Source organism: Equus quagga, chromosome 7 (genome assembly GCF_021613505.1).
Source record: "Equus quagga isolate Etosha38 chromosome 7, UCLA_HA_Equagga_1.0, whole genome shotgun sequence".
Classification (NCBI taxonomy): domain Eukaryota; kingdom Metazoa; phylum Chordata; class Mammalia; order Perissodactyla; family Equidae; genus Equus; species Equus quagga.
The window spans coordinates 84,644,158-84,661,437 of record NC_060273.1 but is presented as its reverse complement, the minus strand read 5'-3'; the positions used below and the strand labels follow the sequence as shown (position 1 = coordinate 84,661,437).

Sequence of the window (17,280 nt, the reverse complement as noted above, 5' to 3'; positions counted from 1 at the left end):
TTTTATCATGAGATATTTTTTAAAACGTCTCTTCTAAACCTGGGGTAACATACATTGCCACGCACAGCGAACTGTCTTTGCTGCAAATTGCATGAAGCTGTTTTCGTGCATGAAACGCAATAGACAATTGGAGAGCTATTGATGGTCTTGAAACAAATTGCTTTATTATTTATTTATTATTTTAAAATAACTGCCCAGTATTTTGTGGTGGTTAAATATTTCTTAAAGGAATAAAAATCCTTGCCTCGCCGGTCGACCGCGGCATCCCCGGGGAACACGCCCACCTAGCAACCCGGAGCCGCGCTGAAGCGTGGCACTGCGCCTTTAATTCCCGGATTAGAGGGGGGTGGAGAGTTTCCACTCCCTCGCTCCCTCCGCGGCGGTGGTGGCAGCAGTCACCTGTAAGGCGAGCACCGCGCGCGGAGGATGGAGCCCGGCGCCCATTGGACAGAACATACGAGCAGAAACCTACCCCGAAGACTGGGGGCCCGGCGGGGTGGCGGCGGTGGGTGTACGCCGCGGCCCCCGGCGCCTTCCTCCTGGAGACACCTCGGCCCCGTAGCGTGGGCGTGACCGAGGTCCAGCTCCGGGGACACGCCTATCTGGCCTCGGTGAAAACGATCAGGTGAGGCGGACCGAGGCGGACGTGACTCCCGGAACCCCCCTCCGGCGCGTCCCAGCGGCTGCTGCGACGTCCACCGGCCCCAGCAGCCGGGAACCGGCGGGAGGGGGCGGCTCCCGCTCCCCTGCGGAGGGCACTGACCATGGCGCTGGCCGCGGCCGCTGCCGCTGCGGCCGCCGGGGTGAGCCAGGCGGCGGTGCTGGGCTTTCTGCAGGAGCAGGGCGGGAAGGTGCGCAACTCGGAGCTGTTGAGCCGCTTCAAGCCGCTGCTGGATGCGGGCGACCCGCGCGGCCGCGCTGCCCGCAGGGACCGCTTCAAGCAGTTCGTGAACGACGTGGCCGTGGTGAAGGAGTTCGACGGCGTCAAGTTCGTGGTGCTGAGGAAGAAGCCGCGGGCCCGGGAGGGAGCAGAGCCCCTGCCGCCCTGCGTGCCGCCCAGCACCCCTGGGGCACCAGCCCCTCCGTCGAAGATCACTTGCGTCTCAGAGGGCGAAACCGCTGCCTCGGGGGCTCCATCCTTGGCCTCGGCGCATCAGTCGGTGGAACCACCTGAGGACCCGGCCCCGCCATCAGAGCCCCAGGACACCCCCGGGCCTCCGGCCTCTGAGCCCACTCAGCCAACCGGGGAGCTGCTGTTAGGCTTGGTCCAGCAGTCAGGGGGGCCCTCCGACCGCGAGATTCCAGCCTTTGAGCTAACCCAGCCCTCCGATGGAGTCTCTGCAGACGTGGCCCCACCGTCTAGGGCACCATCGGAGGAGGCCTTACCCCACGCCGAGCCGCCAGATCCGGAACCTGAGCCTGGGGCGACGAAAGAGCCGCCGCCGAAGCCCTGCATGCTGCCGGTGCGCTGCGTCCCGGGCCCCGCCGCGCTCCGGATCCGGGCGGAGGAGCAGGGCCTGCGCAGGCAGTTGTCGGAGGAGCCGAGCCCGCGAAGCTCCCCGCTGCTGCTACGGCGGCTCTCCGTAGAGGAGTCCGGCCTGGGCCTCAGCCTGGGCCCTGGCCGCTCCCCGCACCTGAGGCGCCTGTCGCGCGCCGGCCCGCGCCTGTTGAGCCCCGACACCGAGGAGGTGCCCGCCGCGCCGCCGCCGTCCGCCGTGCCCCTGGAGCCCGCCGAGCACGAGTGGCTAGTGCGGGCGGCAGGTGGCCGCTGGACCCCTCAGCTGCACGGGCTGCTGCTGCGGGACAGCGGCCTGGCGGCCAAACGGGACTTCATGTCTGGCTTCACGGCCCTGCATTGGGCCGCCAAGAGCGGCGACCGCGAGATGGCGCTGCAGCTGGTGGAGGTCGCGCGGCGTGGGGGCGCGCCAGTCGACGTGAACGCGCGCTCGCATGGCGGCTACACGCCCCTGCACCTGGCGGCGCTGCACGGCCACGAGGATGCCGCCGTGCTGCTGGTGGTGCGCCTCGGGGCGCAGGTGCACGTGCGTGACCACAGCGGGCGGCGCGCCTACCAGTACCTGCGGCCCGGCGCCTCGTATGCGCTGCGCCGGCTACTCGGCGACCCCGGCCTGCGAGGCTCTACCGACCCTGATGGCACTGGCGGTGGCAGTCTTGCGGCCCGACGCCCGGTGCAGGTGGCCGCCACCATCCTGAGTTCCACCACCAGCGCGTTTCTGGGCGTCCTGGCCGACGACCTGATGCTCCAGGACCTGGCTCGCGGCTTGAGGAAGTCGAGCTCTGTCAGCAAGTTCTTGGGTGCCTCGCCCTTGGCTCCTCGTAAAAAGACAAAGACCCGTGGTGGCCTGCCGGCCTTTTCGGAAATCTCTCGTCGACCCACTCCGGGGCCCTTCGCTGGTCTGGCGCCCAGCCTGCCCCCAACAACCTGATGGTCCCTGAGGCTACGGCCTTGTTGATCTTATCAGGCCTGCCCCTCAGTCTAAGCCTGCCCAAGATGGCGGCCCGACACCTGCGGCTGCATCCTGTTTCCAGCTTTGTCCACTGCCGCCTCTTTTACCCAGGTGGGCCTACGCCTCTAGCTTCTGTCTGAAGCTTGACATATTTCCAGAGATGGGGTTCGGGATGCCAGTGAGAGCCTCATACGAAGAACGCCAAAAGTCAGGCTTGAACTTTGGAGGAGACTTGAAATTTAGGATCCCACATTAAGGGGCAGCAGCTGGTCTGGCCCCTTGAATGAGTTAATCCAATGCTTCTGCATCTATACGCTCCCAAGCCAGAATTAGAGCAAGGGTCTCTTTAAATGCGTGATGTCGGGTTGTTTGTCAGCTTTAAGATATGTAGTGATTTTGTAATTTGATGCTTTTATCACGTTTTTAAATTGAAATGAGGTAAAAACTTTCATAGCCTTTTGAAATTATATTTTTCCATTTTTAGGCAAAATGCTCAGACATTTTCAATCTTTTGCTAAATATTTTGAAATTCTATTAAAAAAATAAATGATCAAGATCTAAAGGAAATTAGTCCCAAGTAACTAAACCCTTAAACATTTATCTACCTCATTTTAGGCAGTCAAGATTCTAGAGTCTTGAACATAGAATAACCATTGTGACCATTGTGAATGTAATTAATTCAGTTGTACTGTGAATGCTAAATATTAGGAAACAAGTGCAACTTGGGAGTAAAGGTCATTTAACGGGAGAAAAGAGACATTTTGGCAAATACTTTTAATTTTGGGTTGTCTTTATGGTGAAATATAAATATGTGTCTTCGGCACTGTTGAGTGGTTATTTTGATTTGGCATGAATATTTAATTTTTTTAAAGTGTGATTTATTTGTGAATTGCACCACTGTGCCCTGTTTCTGAACCTGTGGTTTTCAATCTGAGCCTTTCAGTGCAGTAAGTGAATATTTAAAGAAAAAAAATGTAACAGCATTACACCAGAAAAATAACTGGTAAATAGTAATGGGTGTAATTAAGAAGCAACTACATTGGGGGCCACCCTGTAGCAGAGTGGTTAAGTTCTTCTGCTGGGCTTCTGCGGCCCAGGGTTTTGCTGGTTTGAGCCTGGGCGCGGACATGGCACCACTCATCAAGCCATGCTGAGGTGGCATCCCACATAGCAGAACTAAAAGGACCTACAACTAGAATATACAACAATATGCTGGGGGGCTTTGGGGAAAAGAGGAGGAAAAAAGAAATGCCACGCTAAATGAAGTTAAATAAATTTATGTAAAAAGAAGTAATTATATGAAAGTTCTGTACAAACAAAAAGTATGTGATAACTTTTTTTTTTTTTGAGGGAGATTAGCCCTGAGCTAACTACTGCCAATCCTCCTCTTTGTTCTGAGGAAGGCTGGCCCTGAGCTAACATCCATGCCCATCTTCCTCTACTTTATATGTGGGATGCCTACCACATCATGGCGTGCCATGCAGTGCCATGTCCGCACCCGGGATCCAAACTGGCGAACCCCGGGCCGCCCAGAAGCGGAATGTGCAAACTTAACCGCTGCACCATCGGGCCGGCCCCAATAACCATTTTTTAAATCCACTTGAAAGAAGACAACTTCTTCCAAAATAGCAAATGCAGAATCTCTTTGCTCAGTGACCTTAGAAGGCTGGCTTAACTTCTCTGGACCTTTGCTTCTATCTGTAATGGAGCAGGTTTGCAGATACTGCCAAGATTTCCCAGGTTCAACATAGTGTAGTTATTATAATGGCTCTTCTGTTTTAAAGATGTGGAATCTGTTTGCTCACTCAACCCCTTTTTATTCATATTGTGATAATGCTCTGCTTTTGCAAATTGTGTTTGCATGTCATTAGTTACATCAAATAGTTTTTGTGGCACAGGATAGTGGGGTTCCCCTCCCATATATATGTATCACTAAGGCCTCTGAAATTATTTAAGGCAGTCCCTCATGGAATGTTTTGATTTAAGCAATGAAATAAACAGCCTCCCATTTTGTTCCTGCTTGTGCGATGATGTACTTCCCTTAAACATTCTACAGCTCTTGCTGCTGTATTTTTCTTTTCTATCTACTTAATTTCTTCTTTTTCTCCTCATCCTTCTTCTGCTTCTTTCAAGCATTCTATTATTGAAAGAGTTTGGATTGCTCTGCAAAATAAAGGAGTCAACCACACACATATGGTAGCCAAAAACTGTACATACGTAGGCCCTGATCTGACCCTTCCCACATTCCTTGCCTGGAACTCTAGCTAAGCTGCATAAATTATTTTAAAATGCAAATTAAATCTTCTGCCTCTGTAGAAAAATTGTGGGAGGCAATAATTATAGCAGTATGAGTAGCTGAAGGTCTAGAAGACAGAATCAAATATTAGAGATTTTCCGTGGTAAAAGAGAGGCTTGACTGAGACAAGGTAACAAAGGTCACAAACATAGGTATGAGCTGCCTTGAGAAAGGCAAAACCTAAACCAGCAAAGTAGTAACGATGATAACTAATGTTTATTGCACACTTAAATCAGAAGAGGATTACTTGAACTGCCAGAAGAAACTTTGTGTTTCAGAAGGGTGGACCTTAAGCTTTCCAAGTGAAGTAAAACATTTGGCAAGAATTTAGGATTAATAAGCCTAAAACTCAGGTGTTGGAAACCACTCCTGTTTTCCTTGCAGGCCAACACTTTCCAAAACTATAAGCTAAGTCAGTTGGAAATTATAGTTTGATATGCATATGAAAGTTTTTAAGAACCATAAGTTGCCTAGCAGGAGGTACACCTGTGGAAGGGTATTTCCAACAACTGACCAAAAAAATATAGTTGTTTATAGGTGAAGGCAATTTAGCTGGTTAGAATTGTCTCAGGAAAGAAAAGCACTCCTTTTAATGGGGGAGAAGTTAATTGTTGATGTAGATATGTATGAGTCATATCCAGAGCAAGCTTTTTAATAAAGTTTTACATTTTCCTTAGAGTAGGTTGGAGGTTGTTCTTGAGTATGTCTCACTCACCTAATGGAGACCAGGTTATGGGTAATGCATGTATGACCTGTGTTTACTGAGTGCCAGGTATTAACCACAACCTTATAAGATATGTACTGTTAGTATCTTGATTTTAAAGTGAGGAAACTGAAGCCTAGAGAAATTGCAGGTAACTTGTCCAGGCCTCATAGCTAGTAGCTGTGAGAGTGGGGATGGCATCCCGGTGCTGTCTTCCATTACAGTGTCCTGCTGCAGAAAAGCAAGGTGGTCTCACCTTAGCCTTTTACTCATTTAGTGACCTTAGGCAAGTCACCCAATTCTCCCAGCTCCATCTCTCTCCTCTGTGGGACATAAGACTGGCAGTACCTATCCTACAGGCTATGGGGAGGGAGGAGCATAGGCAATGAGTAAGTGGAGCTCTTTGTGAACTGTAATACATCCTGAAATATTACCAGGGGTGTCAAATTGGTCCCGCAAGGGTATCTGGCTGCATTCCAAAAACAAATAGCTCTGATCGGCAGCTTTGCTTTAACACAATCACCATCCTTTTACCATGTTAGTATTTGTATACATAAATAACAATTGACTCTGCTAGGAAAAATGTATTCCCACAAAAGGGAGGTTATCCCATATTCTGTATGTGATGTCACTTTTGTTAAAATAGATATAACAATGTCTGTCTTAATGTACATTCCTCTAGCATCCCTACCCCCCACTTCCAGACCTAAACAGCTTTCACTGAGCTAGCTACACCGAAATCATCCCTCAACACACAGTTATAAAGCTGGGCCCACCCAGTACTCATATTCTCTCCCTTTTTTGGCCTTTTCCTGGAAGAAATTATTAGACCTTTTAAAATGGTTTCATAAATAGACTCTATTCCTCTCCAGATAGCTTTTTGCCTTGAACTTCTGTCCTGGCTTCACCCTTCCAGAACTGCCACACCTCTGGACTTGAACCTGTGAGGCAGAGGTGACCTCAGGTGTTACTGCAGGCAAGAGGAAAGAAGGAAGACAGAGAAACACGGGCGATAGGGTGGGGTGGGGTGTCCAGACCGCTTCTGCAGAGAGGAAAAAAAAAAAAAAAAAAAAGCCCTCCTAATGGGAAGTTGGTGCTGATTTAAATTTCAAAGATAACAGGTAAACTCCCATCGTGAGTGTCTAAACTGTGACCAGCCTGTGACAGTAACACTACAGGGTCGTTGAGAAGATTGCTTTATAGCAATTGCCGCCCTACACGCCACCCCCCCCCCCCCCCCCCCCCCCCCCCCCCGCCTCCACAATCCCGTCACCTCCTGTCTCTGCGGTCCTCAACCACGTTAGACCTAAACTTCCTCTTAAATTCCTGATTTACATGAACAGCCCCGCGATTTGTTCCTGGGAGGATCCCTGAGGTTTATGCCATCCGCTCGGGAGGTACGTGGTGTGCCGAGCAGGCTGTTCAAAACAGATTGCGCGCTGGTTTGCGGCACCGCGGAACATCGCTTCCCTATTCCGTTTCCAATTTACAGTGTGAGGGTAAAAAGTACACTAATTAAATCCATATTAAGAGGAGCCGCGGGGGCGGGATGAGGCGCGCGGGGGAGGCGGCCGCGGGACTGCCTGTTGCCCAGCAACAAGCTCAGCCGAAGCCTGCCCTCCCTGGCGCCAGGGAGCATCGCCGCAGGCTGTGGGGCCGGGGGCGGAATGAGCAGGCGGGGGCGCAGGCGGCTTAACGAGCTGGGGGCAGAAACCCCAACAGAGAACCATGAAACCCTCTTTTCCCTCCTGGGGAACTAAGTAAGGCTCTTTTTGATACTGATACTCGAGATCAACACCCCCGGCTTCCCTCCTCCTCACTTCTCATTAACCAACAACTTTACAACCAAGGCCTAGTGTCAAAGGAAAGCGAGCCAGCCTTCCCATGGCTGGCTGGCCAAAATTTTTTTCCGACAGAAGCAAAAAGGCTCAGCCCTAGCCTTCAGGCCCAGCAGGGACACCGTTCAGCAGGGCAAGGCAAAGTCCCAGTGTCTAGCCCGCAGGGCCTGGCAGCTGGGGAGGCTGCGGGTGGTAACGTGGAGACAGAAGCTTTCATCATAAGGAGAACAGTGCCCTCTGCTGGCAGTGTCCTGGAGGGTGGAATTTACCGGGCTTCTGGTTCCCCACAAAAGTCTCGGTCTGTGGTGTCAATACCGAACACCTATGGTGAGCTCATTCTTCCCCTCTTAAGGAATAACGGTGTGGAGGGGAGATAAACTGGGGCAGGAAGGAGACAGACGCAAGGTGGAAGGACGGGTGCAGGAGGTGTGGCCTTTTTGGGGGGCTCTCCCTGTAGGTAGGTACAAGCACAGAAGCCTCATGTTTCCCCATGGAAAAACAGCATAGAACCAAAGAGCAGTTTAACGGGACAATGGCAGACTCTGCTCCGCATGCCCATCCCGGGCTGGGAGTGCTTTGTCTGAAATAGGTACACGATTTCCACTGGCCTAATGGAGGATACTACGTGTGTTTCTAAGAATATCACAATGGGAGAATGCAAGGGGGAATGTAGAGGCCAAAAGGCAGAAATCAGTAGATTCCGTGCAGAATGTGTCTCGAAGGGAGCTGCCAGGCTAGGCTGAGGATCTAGGAGCCAAGGCCCTGCCTACAGTGTTCAAAGGAGAGAAGCAAAGCATAATGTTAGAACCCGCAACTGCCTCAGCAGGGGCCCCATATGTTTTTTATAAAAAGGCACAATGTGAGCATTGTTCTGTGTTCAATAGCGCGACTGTTAAAACTAATGCTTTTGGTATGAATACAAGCATTTAAAATTCTCAACCAATTGCACTTAGTAACAATATGCATCAGAAAACAAGCCCAGAAGCAGAGATTTCTCACTTTGGGGTCAGCTGGCTTTAAATACACATACACAAGCCTTTTAATGTGCCCAACTTTCAAAAATACACTGAATGTTTGCATGAACAATGTTCTGTCTCTGGCATTTGCAGCTACAAATATTAAAGCAGATTTCCATATGTATATTTAAGAAGCTCGCATTGATTCTGTGTACTCAGGGCTGATGCACAAATAGAGGGGAGTGTGTGACCTATGTTTCCCGCCACCCCAGCCCAGCCCCAGATCAGTGTCTCTAGCACACAAGCAGAGCTGCCTCTCCGGGTCCTCAGCCCCTACATGGTAGGTCTCCAGGTCCCCCATGCCTCACCTTCAGCTCCCACCCCCAACTGCCCTCCTTAAGCCTGGCTGACCCAGTAGGGGTCTCTAAAGGAGAGCTGGATAAACTCAGTTTTGACAACATAATTGGAAGAGGAAGAAAGTTCTTTCTGGGTCTTGAAATGAATATCCCCTAATGTCCAACTGTACTGGACATTTATCAGGGTTTTAGGCAGCAAAGTATCTGAACCCATCTTCCATTTGGGGAAATTCCCTACCCCTTGAGTCTTGAAGGGAGGCAGTACCCCCACTTCCACTACTGAGGCTGGGCGCCCAAGTAAAAATCAGCAAAGGAGACGTGGGCTCAGCCAGTCGAGCCTAGGCTTTCGTGGTAGTGATGCAGTCACCAGAACAGGTAGGGATTACTCGTGGCAGCGGAACTGAGGGCCCAGCATCCCCCTGGGCCTTCCTCTTTTCAAACCTGTGTCTCTAGTCTTCCTAGTGATTCCCAGACCTGACTAGCATCCTGCACCAAATCCCTCTTCTGCTCTAGTCAGGCAGGGTTGGTATCTGTGGTTTACAAACAAGATCCCTCCCCCAAGCTATGCTCCAGGTGACACACACACTTCTCACATCAATTTTTATTGAGAGGAAAAAAAGAGGCTGTTTGGCATCTTAAGTTGAAGTGGTCCTCTGACTTGTCTCCTCTCCATCCAATCAACCCTGATGAGCCCCTCTCTCATCACAAAAAGGGGGAATACTGCAGTGTTTTAAATCCACAAATTACCAAGTAATCCACAAGACTTGGGTAAGGCCACATGAGAACATTTGGAAGAAGTATCCTGGGAGGGCCCGGCTGGGTCTTCCTCACCTCCAGGGAAAAGCACGGAATACTAGCATCACCCCCAGTTATGTGGGTGAGAGGCAGGGTCGGTGCTCCCCACCCCCCACCCCAGTAACTAGATGAGGGGAGGGGGGAAGGGCGGTTTATTGGGAGGACGGGTCCCTGCGGGACAGGCCGGCTTGGGAGGTGGGGGATGATGGCCAAGGTCGCTCCTGATGGCGTCCAGTTGGTCCTGAAGGAGCCGGACACGCTCATCCAGGCTGCGCTGCTGCGCCAGGACGGCGGCCTTCCCGGCCAGCAGGGAGCAGTAGGTGCGCAGCTCCTCGGCAGGCAGCGCCTGCACCAGCACCTCGCGCAGGGCCCGCTCGCGCCGCGCCACGTGCTCCTTCAGCTCCTTGGCATCCTCCTGCTGTCGCTGCAGGAGCCCGAGTCGCTGCAGCAGAGAGGCCTGGAAGCGCAGGGAGAGGGGCCATGAGCCGGGGGAGGGTGCCTCCGCTCCCGGACGGTTCCAGCCCGTTCCAGCCGGAGGTGCCAGGCCCCTCACCGTCCAGCTCTCCCCAGCCAGAATCCCGGTTACCTGCTCCTCAGGGTCGCTGTCTGCACCCACCCGGGCCAGCGCGCGGCGCACACGGGTCAGGCGACTGCCCAGCAGCAGCAGGAGGCCAAGCACGCGCTCCAGATCGGCCATGAACCGGCTGAACCGCTCTAGATCGCGGGGTGCACAGGCCTGGCCTACCGCGGCCTCCAGGGCAGCCCCGCGCCTGACCCAAGCCTGGGCGGCCCTCTGCAGCTGCTCCTGCTCAGCCTGCAGGTCCCGCAGCATCTTTTGGAGGAGGTCGGCCAGCTCCACCTGCAGGGAAGGTGTGAGTACTTAAGTCTTGGGCCAGTCCCCTGACTTCTCAGCCCAGACTCTGGCACTTGCCCCACCCAAATTCCACCAGCCTCTCTACACTCACTTTCTTGGCTTGGATGCTGTTATTTGGCTCAGGGAGACCATGGCCACATGGCTGGTCAGGCACAGGGTGAGTGGTAAGGCTTTCAGGTTTTGTCTCCTCCTGAGAAGTTGGCAGGAGCTGGGTGGAGCTAAATAGACAAGACCTGAGGACAAAGCCAGAGCTCCCTGGGTTATTTGGCCCCAGACTGCAGGGGCTTAGAATCCCCTGAGTCCTTGGTGCCCCTCACTCACCCTGGCTCAGAAGTACCAGCAGTATCCTTTCCAGCCTCCCCAAAGGCTGGCCTCATTGCAGCCCAGACCTCGGCTAAAGGAATCAGCCCATCCAGCAGGCCCACGGGTGGCTCTGGGCTGGGATAGGAGGTGAGAGTGTCACTCAGAGAGGGATCCAGTCTCGCCAGCTCCTGAACCAGCTCCTCAAGGCGTGGACTGGGCCATGTTGGCCTGGAACCAGGCTGGCCAGTACCCCAAGCCAGGGCATTGTGGTCTAGAGGCCCAGGGGTATCCTTGCCTGGAGGTCCCAGGGCATCAACTGGGAGAGGTTTGAGGGAGTCACTCTCTGCAGCTGCAGAGGGGTCAGTGGTCAGCGGTCCAGTGGGGTCAAAGGTTGGGATGTCACCATTTGCAGTCCCAGGGTGGCAACAGCATGTGGGCCTGGAGACATCCGCAGAACCGTTTACCCCCTGCCAGCAGTCATCTGCCCCTGCAGCCTCTGGGCACTCATGGAGGGGGTGCTCTCGGGGAATTGTAGCCTGGTCAGCCCTTTTGCCCAAGCCAGCTCCATACTGCTGGTCAGAGGCATGGACACTGGAAGTAGACGAGACACTGAATCAGAAAAAGCTCTGGCCAAAGACAAGTGGTCGCCCTTGCCCCCTTCCCGACCACCTGGGCTCCCAGGCTCCAGCTGGCAGAGGGTTCTATGCCCCTCCAGCATTTTGTAGATTCATGTGGGAAGGGGATATCTCACTCTGCTTAGAAGCAAGAGGGAATTCACCTGGTTGGGAGCCCTGCGGGGTCATGAGAGTCTGTAGGTGATCTCATTCTGACCAACGGGGCTTCTTCCAGGAAAACGTCATCATCAGGCAGGGATGGGAGCTGGGTGGATACCAGGCAGGTCTCTGGGAGCCTCTGCTCACAGTCAGCGGGACAGCTCTGGGGGCCCTCTGCAGGACACACCACTGCAGCTTCTTTCTGAGTCAGGAACCTGAAGGCAGGGACCCCACACTGACCACAGTGACCAGGAAGGAACCTCTTGGGCAGTGGGGGGTTGGGGGGTGGGCAGTAGGGGATGTGGTTTGCAAAAGACAGAGTCACAGTGCTTAAACTTGGGGTAGGTGGGAGACTCCTTTCTTGGGCAGGAGCTATGAAAGCTGCTTCCCCCCAACTCAGTCCCCAGAGTAGTCCATGTCTTTCACCTGGAAAGTTTGGTCTGAAACAATGGTCTGGGGGTTTCTGCTCCTTGGGGAACTGCCTGGAAAGGCAAACAGATGGATGAAATATGGCACAAGTTTTCAGTCTCCCAGATGCCCCCCACCCCAAGCCTGCAGGCCCTATCTTCCATACCTGGACAATGGGCATGACCTCTCCTGGACCTCCTCGGGGAGCCAAGGCTTCACCTGAAGTGCTCCGACTCAGACTGGCAGGCCTGGAGGCATTGCCCAACTTCAGGGACGGGGGTTCTGGGTCCTCTATGCCTCTGGGCTGGGTCTCAGGCAGCCATTTGATCTGGTGACCTTCGAACTCTGCCAGGGCCTGACACTGCAATACCTGGGGCTCAGGCCTGGAGAGCCCAGAGCTGGAGCAGGTCTCGCCGGAGCATTCCCCAGCCAACCCACCGCCCCGACCCACGCGATCCAGCTTCCCTGGCTCGGAGAAGCACCACGTCCGCTGCTGGTTGGCGAGGCGCCCCCGACCGGCGGTTCCTGGCGCGGGAGCTGCGGAGGGCGCCTGCTCCACTTCCTTGGCCGGGTGGCTGAGCGAGGCGGAGCGCAGGTGCGCCGCGGGGGGCCGCGCGGGGGCCGCGGGCCGCAGGCGGGCGGGCAGGCTCATGCGGAGCTCCTTGCGCTGAAAGGACGTCTCCCGGAGCACTCGCCGCTGCGCGCCCTGCAGCCGCTGGCGGTAGGCGGCCCGCGAGGCCGGTGGGCTGGGCGGCTCGGCGGTTCGGGCCGCGGCCTCCGCCTCGGCCGCCAGCGCGTACAGCAGCGGGGTGGCCTGCCGGCTGAGCGGCCCTGGGGTCTCCTGGACCTCCGGAGGACGCGGCCCACTGCGTGCGGCGGCCGCAGGCCGGGACTGCGAGGACGTGCGAGGGCCGGCTGAGGGCGGCGGGGGGGCGGGGCCGCCCCACACCACGCGCACGTAGTCCCAGTCTAGGTAGGGAAGGTCAGTCCCAGGCGACGGCGTGTGTGGCTCCGGACCGCCCGAGGCCGCGGAGAAAGAGCTGTAGGCCGAGTCGGCGCGCGCGGACAGCCGCCGCAGGTCCAGGCTGCGAGTGGACGAGGCCGGGGAGGCGCGGTCGCCCCCAGGCCCCAGGGCCTCCATGGCCGCGCGGAGGAGTGCTGGGGCTGGCTAGCTCCGTGGGGCCTGGAAGAACATTGAGGACGTGGTGGGTGAGGAGCTCGGGGGAAAGGGTTAGGACAGCCTGGGAGCCCCTCTAACACGGACAGCCAGGTGCTTACACATCCCCTCCCTGGTCACAGGATCCTTAGTGCTGGCATTTCATCCCGAGCCAGTAATGGCATGGGCAGTAAGACCAGCCCCCCGGGGGAGCAACTCTGGAGTTTGAGGGCTTAGCTCAGGGGACAGAATTGGCAGGTAGCCTATTCCCCGCTGAGGCTCTCCTGGCCGGCAGCCCCAGCTTCTACTCTGCCACCTCCTGGAGCGCTGAGAATGTACCCGTGCTCCTTCCCTCCCAACCCTGTCCCACCCAGGCTGCTTCCTGGCTGCTTTGTTCGCTTCTCTGTGTGATCTTTCCCTTATAAACAATGGTGGAGAACGTTCTGAGATCACAGGGGAGCCAAGAAAAGACAGGGGAAGACCCAGGTTAGGTGGCAGGGGCAGCTTCACAGCCTTCCTCCCTCTGTGCCAGTTATGTTCCAAGTGCTTTATATAAATACTTGGTCCTCAGCCACTGCCATCTGCAATTTACAGATGAAGACACTGACGTTCTGACGGGAAATGATGTGCCCAGGAGCACATACCTGGTAAGAGGCAGCACCCTGCCTGAAATCTGGGCCTGCCTCCAAGCTCACTGCAGCCAGAATCGATTTCCTAGAAGCAAACCCTGCTGAAAGCCCATTTACCCCCACCCCGCAGCGGCCTGAAGCCTCCAAAAAAGCCCAGACTCCACTGTGGGAAACAGTCAAAGTCCTGGCAGATTCCAGAACAATATGGTCCCTGCTTCGGAGATTCTGCCTTTTGTCCAGGAATGACAGGCTCACCGCCGCTCTTTGTCCTGCTACTCTGACTCCTCCTGTAGGGCTCAGCTGACCTTTGGGGATCCCTACAGTGTCCTGAGCTTCCCCCATCACAGCACTCATCACCCTGCATTGTAATTGTTGGTTTGCTGGTGATTCCCTCTTCCCATCCCCACCCCTGAGCTTCCTGAGGACAGGCCCTGCACGTATTCATCGTTGTACCCTCAGTGGCCAGCATGTAGTGGATGTGAAAGAAATATCTGTTGAACGGCAGGGGAAGGAGCAGGCTTGCAGGGAGTAAGATGGGGGTGGCTTTGGCGGAGGAGGAAGAGGGCTCTTTTGCTTCTGCCCACTCTTCTCTCCTTATTAGTCTTTTCTGGGGAAGGGGACAGAATGGCTCAGGCAGTTGCCACCATGGACCCTGACCAGGTTACTCATGCATTATTAGGAACTAAAAGAGAGGCAAGCACAGCTTGGAACACGACTGGCCAGAAATCAATACCTCCCCAGTGCCAGGAGGGGAGCGAGGGGAGGAGCTGAATGGGTGTACCTGAGTCAGGTGTAAGAGTAGATTTGAGTCTTGGGAACCTGGGGCTCCCTATGGGCTATGGGGACTTTGTTGGGGGGCAGGGTTGGCTTGCTTTCCAAGAGCTGCTTGGTGGGGAGTGCAGAGGTGGCCTGCAGCTGGCAGTGGGAACTGGAAACGCAGACTCATCTGAGCTTCCAGAGACTATTTAGAACTCAGGGTCACCCTCCACCCCCTCCCTGAGGACCCAGATGCTATAGATTGCTGGTCAGGGCAAGGAGAGAGGTTAGTGGTGGGAGGACATGGTGTTTGCTAAAAGGGAGAAGCAATACCTGCAACTTTCCCAGGAGGGGCTCTCAGCTGACCTGAGACTAGAACATCTTGACATCACCCACCTGGAGGCATCTCTACGCCCATTAAGGCCAGCCCTGCAGGTTGGTCCTCACACTCAGGCTTGAGGACCTCTGTGGCAAAGTGTCTCCACTCTCTGGACTTCAGGGAGACAAGAAGCAATTCTGAGTAGCAGCCCCTGGGAAGACAGTCACCTCCTCTAGGAAACCCACCCTCGCTGTCCAGACACTAGACCCCTCCCTTCCTATCCTTCTGAGCTCAGCTTGGGAGCACTGTTTACCCTGGCTTATGCCACCCATGCCTGCCCATGTTGGCTTGCTGCATCTCCATGCAGGGGTGATTGCTCAAACAAAGAGGAGTCTCCTCAAAACAGGCCTTGAAAATTCTATCTTCTTTGTGAGTTACTGTCTTGACAAAGGATTCTGAGTTCACTAAATAAAAACAACTTGAATAGATAATAAAAATGTGTGTACATATCTACTTTCTTATTGACCCTAACTTGTCTCAAGGATGCTTTTGCAGTGGTGGCCCCAGCAGGTTGATACCCATGCAGGATGCTCACACTGTGCCCTCTGTGGAGCCTGCTGTACCAGGAGAGCCTAGCTCCTTTAGTGTGTTTTGGGGGCCTCAGCACAAAGAGCAAGGAGTTTTCACACATGTCTGGCTACAGGGAGCCTCTTGCAGTCCAGCCAGCCCTGTGGCTGGGGGTGGCACATCCCAGGAGCTCTAGCATCCGTGTTAGTGTCAGCTGTGGGCTGGACTGCAGAACAACGGCCTGCATTGAACAGAAGTCTAGAGGCTGGAGCTCAAAGAACTCTGTAGGCATTTTTCCAAGCTTTGCCAGAGCAGGGGGAACGGAATCCCTGCTAGAAAACCACCATATTGGGGTTCTGCCAGGAACTGGGTGGGTGGGGGCACTCAAGATATACTTATCACATGAATGAAAGAGTAAGAGAGGAAAAGGAGACAAAGATGACTTCAGGGTTCAGAGCTGGGGGCCTGGGAGGTGGAAGTGCCATTCTCAGGGAGGAGGAACCTGAATGGGGACCGGCCAAGGGGTCCAGTGCTCATTCCATCTGGGGTCTGTGGGCCTTGCAGTGTTTGTGGCAAGTCTGGCAAGAAGTTGGGATGTGGGTCTGAACCTCAGCAGAGAGGATGGACCAGGCGAGCAGGCAGGTTTTTAGTTAGAGTTTGTTGGGGAAATAGATGAAGACAGTTTCCAGTGGGTAAAATCACACCAAGGAATCAGGAGCAGATCCAAGTAAGGCGACCAGAGAGGCGCGGGAGAATACACAACCTCAAATAATCAGCAACGATCAGGAATTAAATCGTACCTCTTTCAAAGGCCATCTCAGATCTGAGCGCTCTGTGGAGAGGTTGTCCAGGCCAACCCCACCACATGGTCTTCCCTCAATACTAGGCTCACTGTAGGGGCACTGCCTAGGTGGCAGTCTTCCTGCTAGACTGAGCTTCTGGGTAATGGGCTGTGTCTTGCTTGAATCCCAGCACCCCAAACTAGGTCTGGCTGGGCAGGCATTTGGGGAAGTTCCGCGGTTCTCCTGGGCCCCAGCGGTCCCCCATTCTCCCGGTCTATCGGCGCCGCATCCGCTCTCCGCTCATTGCCGCCCAGATGGAGAGTCTCCAGGGACTCTAGCCCTGCCCCGTGCGCAGCCAATGCGAGATGCTGGCGGCACCTGCGGGAGGAGGCCGCGGTCGTGGTCGAACCGCGTACCTGGGGCTTCAAGCTCTGAGAGGAGGCACGCGAGGGAGGAGAGAGGCACAGGCCCGGCGCCCGCAGGGGGCGGCAGAGTCACGCGGTGCGGCCGGAGAACGGGGCTCCGGGGAGGTCGGGAGAGCGAATGGCCGCTGGCCGGCGCATTTCTCGGCCTTTCCTGTCGGGTTCACCGTCCAGGAAGGAGGGCTCAGGACGCTTGCAGGGAGACGGCGCGGTCTTGGGGGGGAGGGACCCGGACTCGCTGGCAGGTCGGCGGCCGCTGGGCGGGAGCGGGGGGGGTCTCAGAGCGAGCCCCCCCCCTGCGTGCTTCGGCTCCACAGACGCCCCCGCAGCTCCGGCCACCCACGGCTCGGCGTCCTGCCCACCCCTCTGCCAAGAGCACAGGCGCACTGGGGCCCGACTCAACTCGCGCAGACCGGACTCGGCGCGGAGCGGGACGTCTCGAGCCCGAACGACGCATGGCTGCCTCGCGGCCCGGCAGCCACCCCCAGCCCACGCCCCCCTCGCCGCGGGGCTCGCCTGGCCTCCCCCCGGGAATAGCAACCCAGCCGTCCGCACCCCGCCGCCCGGCCCCCGACCTCGCCGTGTACCTGAGCTCCAGCCCGAGACGCGCTCCTGGGCGCCCGCGGCCCCGCGGTGACATCAGAGCCCTGGGCTCCGGCTCCCGACCCCACCTCCAGGCTCCGGTCGCAGCATGGGAGGCGCCACGTCCGGCCACTGGGGGCGGGAGCGCGGAGCCGGCGCTGCCCGCCCCTTCGCAGTGTCCGCTCGCCGGCCTAGCCCCGAGCCCAGAGGGTGTACACTTGTTTCCTCGCCGCGCACAGGCCTCTTGCTTTGGGCCGGAGAAGCGGGACCGTAAGGGGAGGAAGGCAGACCTCCGCG

At 55.8% G+C, this 17,280-nt stretch overlaps 2 protein-coding genes across 6 annotated transcripts; one reads left to right on the top strand and one right to left on the bottom strand.

Annotated features, from left to right (window-relative positions):
- The first annotated feature begins 258 nt into the window (after positions 1–258).
- Positions 259–3,628, top strand: SOWAHA (sosondowah ankyrin repeat domain family member A). Its single transcript, XM_046667632.1, has one exon. It carries the CDS (start codon positions 765–767, stop codon positions 2,445–2,447), a length of 1,683 nt encoding a protein of 560 aa, XP_046523588.1. The 5' UTR covers positions 259–764; the 3' UTR covers positions 2,448–3,628.
- A 5,583-nt stretch (positions 3,629–9,211) lies between these two features.
- SHROOM1 (shroom family member 1) lies at positions 9,212–17,193 on the bottom strand. 5 transcript variants are annotated; one of them, XM_046665387.1, is made up of 8 exons: positions 16,989–17,193; positions 11,937–12,953; positions 11,789–11,844; positions 11,368–11,577; positions 10,608–11,180; positions 10,378–10,504; positions 9,999–10,271; positions 9,212–9,869 (listed from the first exon to the last, which is right to left on the bottom strand). In XM_046665387.1, exons 2-8 carry the CDS (start codon positions 12,909–12,911, stop codon positions 9,537–9,539), a joined length of 2,547 nt encoding a protein of 848 aa, XP_046521343.1. In that variant the 5' UTR covers positions 12,912–12,953; positions 16,989–17,193; the 3' UTR covers positions 9,212–9,536. The 5 variants fall into 5 exon arrangements, with proteins under 5 accessions (XP_046521343.1, XP_046521339.1, XP_046521342.1 ...); XM_046665383.1 differs by having other exon boundaries at positions 10,378–10,519; positions 16,989–17,192; XM_046665386.1 differs by lacking the exon at positions 16,989–17,193 and adding an exon at positions 15,998–16,127 and having other exon boundaries at positions 10,378–10,519.
- Positions 17,194–17,280: the final 87 nt, after the last annotated feature.

Coding starts and splice junctions, on each gene's coding strand:
- SHROOM1 (XM_046665383.1), bottom strand. CDS start 12,911: ATGGAGGCCCTGGGGCCTGGGGGCGACCGCGCCTCCCCGGCCTCGTCC. Junction 11,845..11,936: donor AGGTCATGCCCATTGTCCAG/GTATGGAAGATA, acceptor TTGCCTTTCCAG/GCAGTTCCCCAAGGAGCAGA. Junction 11,181..11,367: donor CCCGCAGGGCTCCCAACCAG/GTGAATTCCCTC, acceptor GTCTACTTCCAG/TGTCCATGCCTCTGACCAGC.
- SOWAHA (XM_046667632.1), top strand. CDS start 765: ATGGCGCTGGCCGCGGCCGCTGCCGCTGCGGCCGCCGGGGTGAGCCAG.